The sequence below is a fragment of the Puntigrus tetrazona genome, chromosome 22 (genome assembly GCF_018831695.1).
Source record: "Puntigrus tetrazona isolate hp1 chromosome 22, ASM1883169v1, whole genome shotgun sequence".
Classification (NCBI taxonomy): domain Eukaryota; kingdom Metazoa; phylum Chordata; class Actinopteri; order Cypriniformes; family Cyprinidae; genus Puntigrus; species Puntigrus tetrazona.
Window position 1 is genome coordinate 2,322,074 of NC_056720.1, and position 14,182 is coordinate 2,336,255.

Below are 14,182 nucleotides of genomic sequence, written 5' to 3' on the forward strand. Positions count from 1 at the left end.
ACTCATGCCCCTTTTTTTCCATTTCATAAATAAGATGTTATTTTTTTGATGTAAGAAACAATTACATTTAATCTGACTGGGGTGCAGAAAAACGTTTTTAACCTCTGACGATGATTTCTATTTGTTTATTAAAACTTTGCAGTCAACTTTGTCAAATTGGACATCGATATTTACCGGTTATCCAAGACGTAGGGACGAAAGCTCTAAATACACATTACAAAAGTGGCTTTGCGCGCATGACCTTATCGGTTTTTATAATTAACCACATTCCATTCCAAGTATTTAAGCGAAAGACACTAAAAAGTCTGTTTAAGCGAGGTCCAATCGGATATAAACTCTTTCAAGGACAAATTCCTGTTGCTGTTCATTTCCTATCTGCTCTCTCTGCCAGGATTTCTGTGTCTCTCTCTCCACCGAGGAGTCTTTTTATCCCATGCAATCAGTCCCAAGATCAGTGAGCGCGAGAGATGCAAACTGTCTAATTACATATTTTCAGTCTCTTATTTGCGCTTGACAGGTGATGCAAATAACAAATCCTTTTGATATCCGCTGCCGCTGTTCGCGAAACGATTTTATGCGATTGTTCATTTACATATAAAAGGAAAAGCGCCGAGTATATTTCCCCATAAAAACAAGGAAAAAAGGGAGTCGTGTTTCTCTTTCCTCTGCCTCGCTGGGGGGCGGGAGGGATGTATCAAATGTCGGACTATTGTTTGCAGAGGGTTTAATTAATTCGGCTCGTTATCTCCGCCTGCAGAACGACCCCATCGGTGGAGAGAGGAACGGGGGTCTGAACGGACAGGATGCTGGAATGTGTGGAGACTTGCGTAAAAATTATACAGCAGAGCCATCTCTACATGATCAGCTGCTTTTGCTGTGGATTAATAGTGTTCAGCCAACAGCCTGTGAGAACAAAGCATTCGACAAGCAGAAGTATTAAGAAAAAAAACAATATAACAAGTAAAAATTAAAAGCCGTGTTACGAACGAAAGTTAAAAGCAGTCATAATTAAGATGAAACGGTTAACCGCGTTTGCATTTTAACTTTCCACAGATGCATAATGCAGAACAAAGGTCGAGAAAATGTATAATATATAGAGAGAGATATGTATAGACTTAACCTACAGTTATCCTGTCTGCCAAAAATAATCATTATGTTTGTTAAAAATCGTACAAATTATATATTAGCAAAATAATTATTAATATAAATCAATATATTAATATATTAATAATTATAATATAAATCAATATGGAAAATCATAAAAAGCTTATTTTCGTACGCTGACTAACATGATGTCTTTTTATGCAAAAAAGCAAAAAGATAGGATTATATACTTGATTTTATCCCACATTATGCATCTCCTATTGGAAAAGCAATTGCTAATGAGATGTAGTTTTAGGTTTCATTTGAATTATGACTCCTTTTAACTTTCCCAGGGTTACGGGAGTGAAAATTAGCGCGGATCCGGCAGTTTGTGAGGGAGGAAAAAAAAAAAAAAAAAGTCATATGCAAATGTAGTCGGAAAACACAACCCATTATTCCGGATGTGGGGCAGACGCATTAAAAAAAGATAAGAAAACACCAAAGCTCAGCGCGAGATGTGAGCACTAACTTTCATAGTCAAAACCGGCTTCACTGACAGGACTGCTTAGACCCGAATCTGTGAAAAACAGCAAACAGCAAAAAATAAAATAAAAGCATCCCTCTTTGAATGTACTGATAATTAGTTGAGAACTAAATCTTGAAATGGACTGAAAGAAATGGGGAAAAACAAGATAAATGCTAGGAAATTAATAAGCAGAAAATAGAACTTCTCCTTTATGCATTTTCTCCTTCCAATTAATTTTTCAGACTATATTGTGCATTTTTAACCAGGCAGGAGAATGGACCACCCCTGCTTTGAATGAAGGCGGTAATCCTCGCGAGGGTCCTCGCCGTTGGATCCGACGCCAAGCAGTCTGTCAGACGCTGAAAGTAGGACACTCGCTCACATATCAGCCGTCCTTCATCCAACATCACAGTCGACATGCATGAACCGCTGCAGATACTGCTAGTCTTCACGGCAAACTCCACGCTAGCTTTTTTTAAAGAACAAATCCTCAAAACATCAGATGGCGGCGGCGATCGAGCGGTTAAAAGACATACGGTCAGAGTTTAGCGGCTCAACGTCCGTCCAGCTGTCTGGAGCGCTAGTGCATGAGGAGCGTCTTTAACTTCTGTTTTGGAGGTCTGAACCATCTGTGATGACTTTAGGCACACGACACCTATTCATTTAACTAGTGAGCGGACCGGGTTTGAAATCGAAATTGTACTTGAGAATGATTTCTAAAACAGAAAGCGTAAGGAAGTGTTGAGCATGTTTAGTAAATTATATATGTAAAAAGGTTTAATAGAAATAAAATTATAAATAGTACAAAAAGTCTAAAAACTATATATATCGGTTATCGGCATTTATCGGTTACCTGTAAATTACAATAAAATCAGGATTACTATTATAATTAAAATTATAAATAGAGATGTATAATATACTGGTGACTATATACAGCCAATAATACCTAAAAAAACTAAATAGTAAATTATCGGTTATCTGTTATGTTTAAGAATTATATTATGGACTGCTGTCATAATTAGCACTAACAGAAAAAAAAAAAAAAAGAAATGCATAATATATTGTTGACCATACATAACCCAAGTAAATAAATAGAAAAAATAATCTGTAATTGCAAGCATTATAATTTATAATTAATATAATTATAAGTAAATAGTATATTGGTATATATAGATAATAATAATAATAAAAATATTAATAATAAAATAGAGAATAATAAAAATTAAAATATTTATTAGTTGAAAATGAATGAATAATATTATAAAAATGTATAATATTAAACATAAGTCTTTATACTGGTGATAATTAAAAACTGGTATTAAAACAATTACTAATGTGATTATTAACAACTATTGGTTATCGATTTAAACATAAAAAAGAACATTGTTTGGCTTTTATTGCCTCTCAAATCTATGTAGATATTAAAAATCAATACAAAAGTAATTTTCTTCCATAATGACATATTTCTGAGTAAAACAGATCGACCGAATCAATAAAGAAAGAAATAAACAATGAATTGTGGCAATATTTTAAAAAGCATTAAAAATAGGATGCGGATGAGGATTACAAATCTTCTGTTTACAGACACAATTAATCACGAGGCTCGTGAGCGTCTGCGAGCGTGTTGCATTAAAAAATGTTTGTTTTCTGAAACGATTTATAATACCAATACAAACAGGCTGAAGGGGACGCAGAGGAACAGAGCAGAACCTGACCCTAAACGCGTTACGAAACAAACCTAATGTCGGCGTCTCGTCTCATTAGGATAAGATGTGCGCCATATGTGCCAGTCATCCATGTGAACTCAAGTGTGCCGCTTTGAACAATGGCCCCTATTAGCTAATGGAAATGTCGCAAATGTTTCCCCGTCCCAGTTAATTGGGCTAAAATGTCCACTTAAATGAAAATTCACCAAGCAAAGAGATAATGACACCCCGCGCTTAAAAAGAACAACGTCGCGTCGCAAATTGAACGCTCCTCAATTAATAAAGTCCAACGAGGACGGCTTTAACGAGGCGAGTGTCTTGATAATGTTGAAGCGGACGAAAGAGGCGAGAAATAAGATGAAAGTGCGCCGGGCTCATTTCTGATGTGTTATTAGGCGTCTGCGGGACAAGATGCCCCACAATGGACAGGTGATTATGGGAAATGAGGTGGCGATAGTGGCTTTCTTGCATTCTCCACCTCTATTTCTCAGCCGGCTCTCATTTTATCTGGGCTGAAGGAGAGCTCTCGGCGTTACGACCTCCCCGGGCGGCCGCGCTGAGATTACTGCCTTTGAAACGAGAGCCGTTTGATGGGGAGACGCCGAAAGCGGACAGGAGAGAGACGCCGTCCACAAATTCACTCCGCGCCACTTCAAGGCGCCGCCGAGAAATGTCAGGGTAGGTTTAGCGAGCAAAGCCGGTGAAAATGAGGGCGCTCTTTGAACCGGAGGATTTGGATGAGACAAAAGATCGTCTGCTTTGGAACGAGACGAGGACGCGAGGGCAACAACATCTCAGAAGCTGTTCAGTGCCTGTTTGCAAGATCGCAATATCGGTTATCTGTAATTATGATTTGCATTACAATTCAGGATTAATATTATAATTAGTATTGTGAAGAGGAATGCACAGCGTATTGGTGATCGTGTACAGCTAATATAAATGAATAAATAAACAGCATAGAGATAATTATCGGTTTTCTGGGTTTTTTTTATAAAAGCATAATTATCGGTTATCCGTGCCCATGAAGATAAATCATAATATTAAACATTAATATAACATTTATATTGTTTTGTTAGCCATCAGTAACAAAAAAATTAAGGCAATTAAAAATGAAAAATAAATTGTGTCACTTTGGCGCGTCACTATATCTTATATATATATATATATATATTATATATATATATATATATATATATATATATATATATATATATATATATATGCCCAAAAAGCATTTATAGTAGACATGATGTGTTTTTCCTAAAAAAATTATGTTAGGCTTTTCTATCTCCCAAATCTTTGTAAATCTTAAAAGTCAATATAAAAGCCATTTTTCTTCCATGTCGGACTAGGTTTAACTTGCAAAGCCAGCAAAACTGAGGACGCTCTTTGAACTGAATGATTTGGATGAAGCAAAACATCCATTTTGTTTAGACACGAGGGCAGCAACGGCAAAAAGGTCTGGATGGATGTTCAGTTTCATTTGAACATTCAAAACCCTGAACCAAATACAAAATAAAGATGACTGACAGTCTGTACACAATGATTTACTAATAAACTTCATGAGTACAGAGACGCTAATTAGAAAAAACAGCAGGTGCTCCTGAAATTGACAGTTAAATTAAAGTTAATTGACAATATATGTCACTCTGGCGCACTTCAAAGTACACATTTGAAATGAGAATCTGACGGATGATATGAAAATAATGTTAAAATGCAAAAAAAGCTCTGTTTTCTTTACGCTAAATATATTCTTTTGATTTTTTCATTCGATTTTTTCGGGGTGAAGTATGACCTAGAAATACATCTGACATACGATTCGAGAGATGAGTTGAGAGAAAAGTTCGTGTTTGCGGCTCATGTGAATATACCTGGGGTCTGGAAGTTGATTCGCCTCATCTCCACCGGGTCTGTGGGGTGGTGGGGGGTGATATCGGCGTTGTTCAGCAGACATTTCGTCCGTGGCTCTGACTCTTTACGTTTGCTGCTTTAGAAAATGAAAGAAAGCGCAAGGACTCAATGAAATGTGACAAACGAGACAAGCGCACCAATCACAAGCGTTTCTGATTCAGATCAATGACTCTTGATTTAGAATGATTCAATTACCGCCATGCACTTATAACGTTAACATGTTTTAATAAAAAATCTGCACACTACTTTGTTTGTCGTATATACCAGTGCAGAAAACACTGTTTATAGTCTATAATCAAGGAAGCTAGATGCTAGCACAAACAAAGCTATGTCCACAAACACCACAGCCTAGGGGCACATTGGTTGAACCCGCCATTTCATTGCACTGTTTTTCTCTGCCATCTAATTAAAAGTTGCTTTTATGCTGAGGCAGGTTGTTTTCTTTTGCCCCCTTGAAAACAGCAATAAAGTACAGCTAAGCCTTACCTGTCAGGCTTGCTGCTTCCAAAGAAAGCATTGAAGTGAAATAAATATATAAAAGGGAGAAAACACAACAAGAGAACAAGGGAGAGGAGAGGGGAAAAAAAAAATCAATAGAGTGCATTTAAATTCACAGGGCAGGCTAGCGGAGCCAGATTAGCTCATCTGCATTTGGACAGACCTGTAAAAGATGTGTGTTTGTGCCCACAGGGGGCTATAGGATCTCCAGACACCAGAGGTCAAACTCAAGGTCCTGCCGAGGGAGGAAATACTAGCCAGGAGTCGTCCGCTTTTAACCTGGCTCTTGAGGCGCTAATGAGGAATAGCTTCCCTTTGAGTTTCAGCACGTTTGCATGCTAAAAGTCAAAGCGGCCTGCTTTGGCCTCACTCTGAAGCTAATAGCTATTAGCTATCACCTCATTAATTTTTGATACGATCGAATTGATTGCTCTCTTCAGCTCTGCTTTGAACTTTTCCAAACTATGCCAACGCTGAGGGCTAAAATAAGCTCAAATCCTTCTTAAAGCATTTCTGCACCTCAAAACGCATGCGGAGTGTCTGAGCTTTAGTTTGAAGACTGCTCCAATTACTCATTATCTGAAGAGCTGAAAATTGCAACCGAAACGTATAATACAATTGTGTTATATTTATAAATGTCCTTACAAAATAGTTTAACGAATAATAGAAATAGTATTTGATTTACTTTCATAATAATAAAAAAAATCTAAACAAAAATGGAATTAGACTAAAATGTTAGGGGTCAGAATACGGACATTTGTAAATACATTTTATTAACAGACTTTGTAAATGTTTTTACAAAATGTTTTGATTTATAAAGTAGGTAGTTCTATTATTTGTCAATTGCAACTAATCATAGTAATCTATAAATCAAAAGTATAAATGTCTTAAAACCTTACTAATATAGTAATTTATTGCAGTATTTATTTGCAATATAAATGAATTTTTTATAAAATGACAGATAAGACAACAATGCATAAAAAACATTTTATATTGTTGTTGTCAAATAAAATGTTTTGTAAAGATATTCAAATAATACATAATTTTTGAAGGCACAAATTTCCAACTTTAAAGATAAGCTTAAATTTGTTAACATTATGACTGGTAGTGTAAATTGTACAAATTGAAGTTCATATTCACATGTAAAAAGTAAAAATTCATTCACTCACTTCTTGTAGAGAAGAATCGCAATCACAATACAGATTATGAAGACCACAGCCAGAACGGGTCCCACCACCCAGATGAGTCCATCCCCTCCTGTCTCTATGGGCTGAGGGTCTACTTCAGGAGCCGTGATTGGATCCGTGTAGGGGCTGGACGCAAACGATTTCTGCACAAAAGCAAAAATGTTATAGCTATCTGTGATCACTCCTTTGCATGAGTCTTAAAACTTAAATTTTACTCACCCCTCCGGTGGTGTTGAGCTCAGCAAGGATGAAGAACACGTATTCCTGCCCGGCGTCCAGAGCCCTGTTTTCAAAGCCGCTGTACACCATCTGGTTGCCCAGGGTGAAGGACGGCGGCATGGATGAGGGCTTGAAGCTGGCAGCGATGTAGGGCCGCTTCCCGTCCACCTGCTTGAGCTGACGGGTGGTTCGAGCGTGACGTTGACCGAGTCTTCTGTCGCCCAACAGCTGTGGGAGAAAAAGACTGCTTGAGAAGAACTGAAACCAGCATCTAAAACATAACATACTCTGGTTGATTCAGCTGATGCTAAACAAAATGGGTTATTCACAAAAAAAAAAGTCAAATACATAAACAGAATACAGGCACCCATTTGCCATTTACAGTTCAAGGTCAAGTGGCCAAGAGTGGCTGTTTGCCAGCGGGTAAAGATGAGAGCTGTGTAATTGTCCCCTCTCCCTGACAAACCCCTCAGGAACGTTTCCACAATGCTCCTGCGAGAACACTTTCCATGGCTTTGGCTCCACTGTGTCTGCGACACAAGGACAAAGACTTTGAGAAAATAAGTTGTATGTTCACCTCGTCTAGGTCCAATTCATCTGGGCTCTTGATATGTCGGATTGGACCTCTTCCCTTCCTCAGAGGAACCACCACAACATAGACTGCCCTGCAAGAGGTTGAGGTCAAGGTCAAAGTCAAATAACTATTAAAAAAATAAATAAAAAAATCAAATACCCATCCACTATTATTTTCCCTGTTCCATAAAATTTGAAAAAATCTAGATTAACAATTTTCAACAAAAGCTGAAAAAAATCCCTATACAAGTATGTGAACGCATTTATTTCATGCTAAGTAAGCTTGATGTTGCTTTTCAAAACACAAACAAAAAATACAGTTCTTAAGTATGTGCTGCATTTTTGCCTTTAACAGTAAGTTGACAGGAAGCGAAGTGAGAGGGGTGGGACAGAATAGGGAACACTTTTATAGAACACCACATTTTTTTTTTTTCACAATTTGCTTGTGTCTGCGTTCACTTGCTTGTGTAGAATGTGTTTCCTGCCTAGAACGACATTTGGCTTTCCTTACTTGATCAACTCTTTGGATTCCAGCGGTGGGAAAGACAATGGTCAGAGTATTATCTGGCTCTCTTTTTAGGTCCAACTCTGGCTTTCGGACCAGAATAGGTGGCGCCGTTCGTGCGATGAGCTTGTGTTTGGGTCCACCATCGCTGCTCTCTTGGCAGGTGATTCTGAACTCGTAGGTGGTGTTGGGTCGCAAGTTAGTGATGAGAGCTTTGGTCATCCTAGCATCAATGTCAACCTTCTGCCGATTGTACTCGATCTGTGGACCAAAGTGCATTGATAAATTGTTCAAGAACAGATCCTGGCAATAAGATTGATATTTAATTAACAAATCATCAGGATTCATTAGCTTGCTTACCATGCATCGGTACGGGAAGCGACTATCTGAAAACTTCCAGTTCAGCAGTACCGTGGTTTTGGTGGCCAGCTTCACTGTGAAGTTCTTAGGAACATCTATCCAGAGGTGAATGGAGGAAACAAATTGAGAAAAACACTTTAGAAATTGAAAAAGGCCAACAAGGCTGAACGGAAAGAAGGCTGACAGAATGTTCGCTGCTTGCAACCAGTTTTCCCCCAAAGGAGAGGGGCTTTGGTCCCTCTGAGTGAGCAGTGTGTGGGGTTAGCTGTGAAGGGAAGGGGGGGGGGAGGCGCTCAGTTGGGACAAACAGCACGCTAGACTGGACTGGTGAACACAGAACCACAGGATCGCACAGTACTCTGCCTGCCCTGGCCCGGCAGTGCCGCCCCAACAAGAACATTTGGCAAGCAGCTCCCATAATCCCCCCTGAACGATTCCAGAATAGCTGAGCCCACATTATGTTTGAGTAACCCACTGCTGCGTGCTCTCGAATTTGGATAGGCACTGCCGTGGCAGAAAGCCTGACAGGAACGAGGACAAACCCCAAACACACTTGTCATGCCCACACTTGTTAGCAGTGCATCATGGGACGCCATGCTGCAAACCATCCCAGTGTGGGAGCAGGGGAAAGGTGAGTACAGAAAAGAGGAACCGTTAAACCAAACAACGAAAAATGCAAGAAAACCCAAACAAAAGTAAACAAATGTGCCTGATTCGACTTCAGATCTGGGATCTCCTTGACGTGGCTCTCGCCTACCTTGGAATACTAGGGGAGTTTTGTGATTGGATGAGTGAATGTGCTGGGCGTGTCTGACCAATCGGCACTTACCTCGCAAAAATTGATGCTCCTCCCCTTTCAAAACTGACTGACTTTAACTTACTGACTTATTTTACCTTGTTGTGGGGGAGGGTGTTAGTGAGGTATGTGGCTCCCAGAGAACTTTATATAATCGGGTGTAGGTGCTTGCATTGTAGAAGTTTGTCCCTTGAGGCGGGGAAATGAGCAACCCGTACCTGCTTCGTAGGCCACTGTTCGATACTGGATCGGTGGGCTGTAGGGCCCTGGACCTACACTGGTGTGCGCTCGAATTTTCACATCGTACACTGCGTTGGGCCTCAGGCTGTTGAGGGTGTAGCTGTTCTCACTTGCCGGCAGACGCAGTTCCTTTGGTCCACCAGCCGCTCCGGCCTCTTGGTAAGCCAGCGTGTATTCTGTTATAGCACCGTTACGCTCCGCTAGCACCGGAGGCAACCATGCAAATTGGAGTGAGCAACAGGTAATGTTAGACCCTTCCATTATTTGGGGATACCCTCGAGGAACCTCCTCTGGGACTTTTAGTTCTCGGGTAGCCTCTTCGCCAAATCCCGATCTGGACTTGGCGGACACTTTGAAGAGGTACGTGGCCCCTCTGTGGATATTGCTAATGGAATATTCCAGCTCCTGAGGGCCAAACTCCAGTGTTGCCAGGGGGCTCACGTCCTTTCGGCCAAATTGTAGCCGATAGCCTTGCACCTCAAGACCTGGAGCGATGAAATCTGGGGGTTGCCAGCGCACTAATGCGGTAGTCTCTGAGTTTTGGTTGACAGAGAGAAAGGGAGGCCCCGGCACTGTGGAGAGAGAAAGAAGGACATTACATTCAATTCAAATGAACCGTATCTCACTTAAGTCTGTTGTAGCGTAACTAGGTGTATTTTCATCCTGGTACTCCCTACTAAAGAAAAGCCATCTAAAATGACTCTAAAGGGATTTATTACAAACCCAGTTCCTGTAAAGTGCCATTATATAAGCATGTACGTTTTGTACAAACTATCACAAAGGCACTTACAGCACATATACTCCTTACTCCAAACGTTACCCATAAAGGCTAAGTCGGAACAACCTGTTTTGAAAAAGCTATTCATTTTTAAGTGACTAGATGGTTGTCGAACCGATCACTGGATGAGAGACGGCGGGTTAACAGCCGTATGATAGAGAAGGAGAGCACGAGAAGAGACAGGAGGACGAATGACTCCTGGATAAAAAAAAGAAGTGCTGATGAAAGTGACAGGGAAACGGCACAATCTGCCGCAGCGAGAGGACAACGAGGGTCAGAGACGCCGTGATTGTGGCTCGCTTCCCTTCGCCAACGGCACTCCAGTCCACTCCACTGGACGACACACAATCCTCTCCACAGGACCACAGGCACGTTTCCCATTAGGCCTTGCATTAACGGCCACTGTTGACCCACAGCCACTGATTAAGATAGGATTGCGTTTCATACTCACGTCCTCCCCCTCTTCCCTACGTCCCTTTCTCTCTCTATGTCCTTCTCATCTCCAGTGGAGGAGAAGCCGCAACAAAAAAGAAGAACAAAATAAAATAACCTTCAGCTAACATGCAATTAACCTGCCGACAGGACTTGCAGTGAGTTATATTAGGCGTATAAAGCACGACTGCCAGCTGACATGACTTAGCCCAGAGAAAACTGCAGAGCTGCATTCTGGGCCGAACTGATATCAAATATACAAAAGACAAGGGCAAAACCAAGCAAATACGTCTGAATATAACTGTCCCACTAAATTTCTTTAGCCCAGGATAACAAAAAGGTCAAAGTAATTAACAGACTTTAACTTTCTACAATACGCAAGAAATTAATCAAAGTAACATTCCACAAATGACTAAGCTTGTAGTGATTTTACCATGGCAAAGGGGAATATGGGCATCAAGCAAAGTTGCTGCTTGTATACATTTTTCAAAACAGTAAAAACAAACTAATGTTTAATATGTAATAAAATTAAATCTATCTGTTTACAGTTTTCAGGACTTGGTGCACCAATAAAGATTTCAAAGACAGCTGATCCAATCTAATTCTGGATCTGGAACTATGCGATTGCTAAAAAAATAAACAGAATCAATTCATGAGAACCATAATGCCAGTTTGTAATCCCATAATCCAAAAAACACAATCTACAGAAAGTTCAGATCCATGCCACAGTATCCTGGCATCAGACGATATTAGACAAGAAGCTCCAGAGACCAACAAGGAGCTTCACTCTCTACAATCAGGACTGGAGCAAGTGGCCCTAAGTGGACCAATTAATTGAAGAGAATAACCACAGTGCCGGGAGGATTGTGAGTCATCCAGACTCTCTGTTCCCTGAGCCGTGGCGGCCGTCCAAGCGGACACTTGTGAAGAACACCTCCAGACCCTGCATTAGCATGCAATCTGCTCATCTCCCACAAGGATGAAGGGAGACAGGAGGAAATTAAAAAAAGGAAGGCTTGCACTTGATCAGAATCTGGCCTACCAACGCCTAAACTTAAAGATGTGAAGGTTTGCAGCTAAAGCACGTGGAATCGCGAATGATAAGGCGCATTAGTGAAGGGTTTGACAGCATGCACATCAATCAGTCCATCGGCTCTGAAACGAGAACAGAATCAATCATTCCTGTGTCATTCCTCCTGGACAACAGGCAGCATCAATTAGATCGATACAAGGACATCTGCTTTGAGATCAAGGCGCGGGAAACCGATAACGCAGCTCTTTGAACGCAGCATTAATAATGTTTGTCAATATTGTTGACGTGCGCTTAAGCATAATACAAAAATCACCAGAAATGACAGAAATTTATGGTTTATTTTGTGCATTTGAGCTGGTGCCATTTACATAGGTTATATTCAAATTTTAAATAGGTTTTTATTTGTGTCCCTTGACCACAAAACCAGTCTTACGTTGCATGGATATATGTTGTTGTTTTTTTATAGCAATAGCCAAAAACACATTGTATGGGGCAAAATCATTAAGGAAACATCATGTTTCATGAAGAAAATTTGTAAATTTCCTACCATAGATATCAAAACTTAACTTTTGATTAGTAATATGCATTGCTAAGGATTTTTTAGACTATTTACTTTACATTTTCTCAATACTTTGACATTTTGACATTTCAGACATTCAAATAGTTCAAACAGACCATACATCAATGGAAAGCTTAGTTATTCAGCTTTCAGATGATGTATAAATATCAATGTTTAAAAATGAACACTTATGATTGCTTTTTGTGGTCAATGGTCATTTTCGTTTAAAATAATTAAGTTAATAATGCTGTAATTCTTCTTAAATTAAAAACTTATTATTATAAACTTACTATTATTTAACTAATATTAGTATTAGTATATTTTAAATTATTTGAATTCATACTAATAGCACCTGAATATGTTTTTGTTTTTTGTTTACATTTACAGATTTTATTAATTTTTATTTTAGCTGTGTTATTTTAATACTTAAAAATGAGAAATGCTGCCTTGGCGTCAAACCGAAATTTAACGTATCCTTTTTATTTCATTTCTGTTGGTGTTTTATTCAACAATAGCAACCCTAGCTATAAAAATACTACTGCTCACTCCAGCGCACATTATTTCATTGCATGCAACTGGAAAGATGTCTTGGCGTGACCGCAGAGCCTGACTGACGGGCTTCACGCTGCCGAGTCTCCGTTCTGAAGTGTATCTCCGACATGCAGAATGGCAGCTCGGGGACGGCCAGCTCTCTCAGATGACAGGCGGCCTTGTGGAAGGTTCGGGGTTTGAAAGGGGCGGGTCGGCCCTTATCAATACAATAAGGCAGGGGCTTAAGTTGTCTGACAGCATTATGTAGCAGAAATGAGGCATGAAAGTGCCCCGGAGTGGCTCCTCTGAGCCCCATTGGTCAAGCTTCCCCTCTGTTCTGGCACATGAAAGAGCGCGATGCCGCTTCTTTAAGTAGGGCTGAGTCTGCCCTTGTTTATTTATTTATTTCTTTTGTCTGCTGTAAGCGTTTCGCCACACTTTCGGAGACGGGAAGCGCAGGGACATCCTTCCTTTGACTGCATAAGTGAGAGGCAAAGAGACAGGCGTTCAGAATGACATGCATATGCGGCGCCACTGTCACACTTGACACCTGCGATCGGCACACCTGTCTCGTCAGCGTCGAGAGTTTGAGCGCTAACGGCATATGTGGCTAGCGAATATATCCTACAAGACTCTCAATTCCGTCAAACCACCAAAAGCTCTAGGGATACACAAAACGGACTAGTTAGCGGGCTGTCACTTGAAAACTGTTAGCAAAAAAGGATTAGCACTATTTTCTCGAAAGAAGAAGCTCATGGTGTCAGATGCGTACAAAACAATGAGAAGCAAAATCCAAAACACATAAGAATACCACGGTATTAGCATGGCGCTAATGTCATTAGCATGGTGTTCACTTTGCTGGTATGTTTAAGTAAGGTCAACCTGATCATTTTACACTAGGAATGTATAAAACAACATTCAAACGAGACTTGTTAGTTGGCTTGCAGAAGTGAATAATCAGACAGTATGAGTGCTATTTTTGAAGATTAAAAAAACCAAAAAAACTAAATGTTTGCATGAGTACAGAGAGAAAGTACTTATAAAAATGGTAAGAGCATGGTAATTCACTTCCCTGCACAATTAGGCTAACAGGCATAACAGAACGCTAATGTTTTGAGACATTTCTAAAGTCTAAAAGTCCTAAAAATGCAATGCTAAGGACACAATCAAGTGGTCTACCTACATAGACCAACAATTTGGAACACTTTGAGTCTGGCGGTCCTTTAAAATGGAAGCATTTTAAGA

At 40.0% G+C, this 14,182-nt stretch overlaps 1 protein-coding gene across 1 annotated transcript in view; it reads right to left on the reverse strand.

Moving 5' to 3' along the window:
- The window catches only part of ptprsa (protein tyrosine phosphatase receptor type Sa), a 172,329-nt gene that overhangs the window by 24,841 nt on the left and 133,306 nt on the right, over window positions 1-14,182 (reverse strand). Inside the window, 10 exon segments of the mRNA XM_043222235.1 lie at window positions 1,613-1,660; window positions 5,187-5,302; window positions 5,713-5,727; window positions 6,894-7,054; window positions 7,131-7,358; window positions 7,708-7,795; window positions 8,215-8,246; window positions 8,248-8,469; window positions 8,569-8,663; window positions 9,583-10,176. Of these exon segments, the coding sequence (XP_043078170.1) occupies window positions 1,613-1,660; window positions 5,187-5,302; window positions 5,713-5,727; window positions 6,894-7,054; window positions 7,131-7,358; window positions 7,708-7,795; window positions 8,215-8,246; window positions 8,248-8,469; window positions 8,569-8,663; window positions 9,583-10,176 (1,599 nt within the window).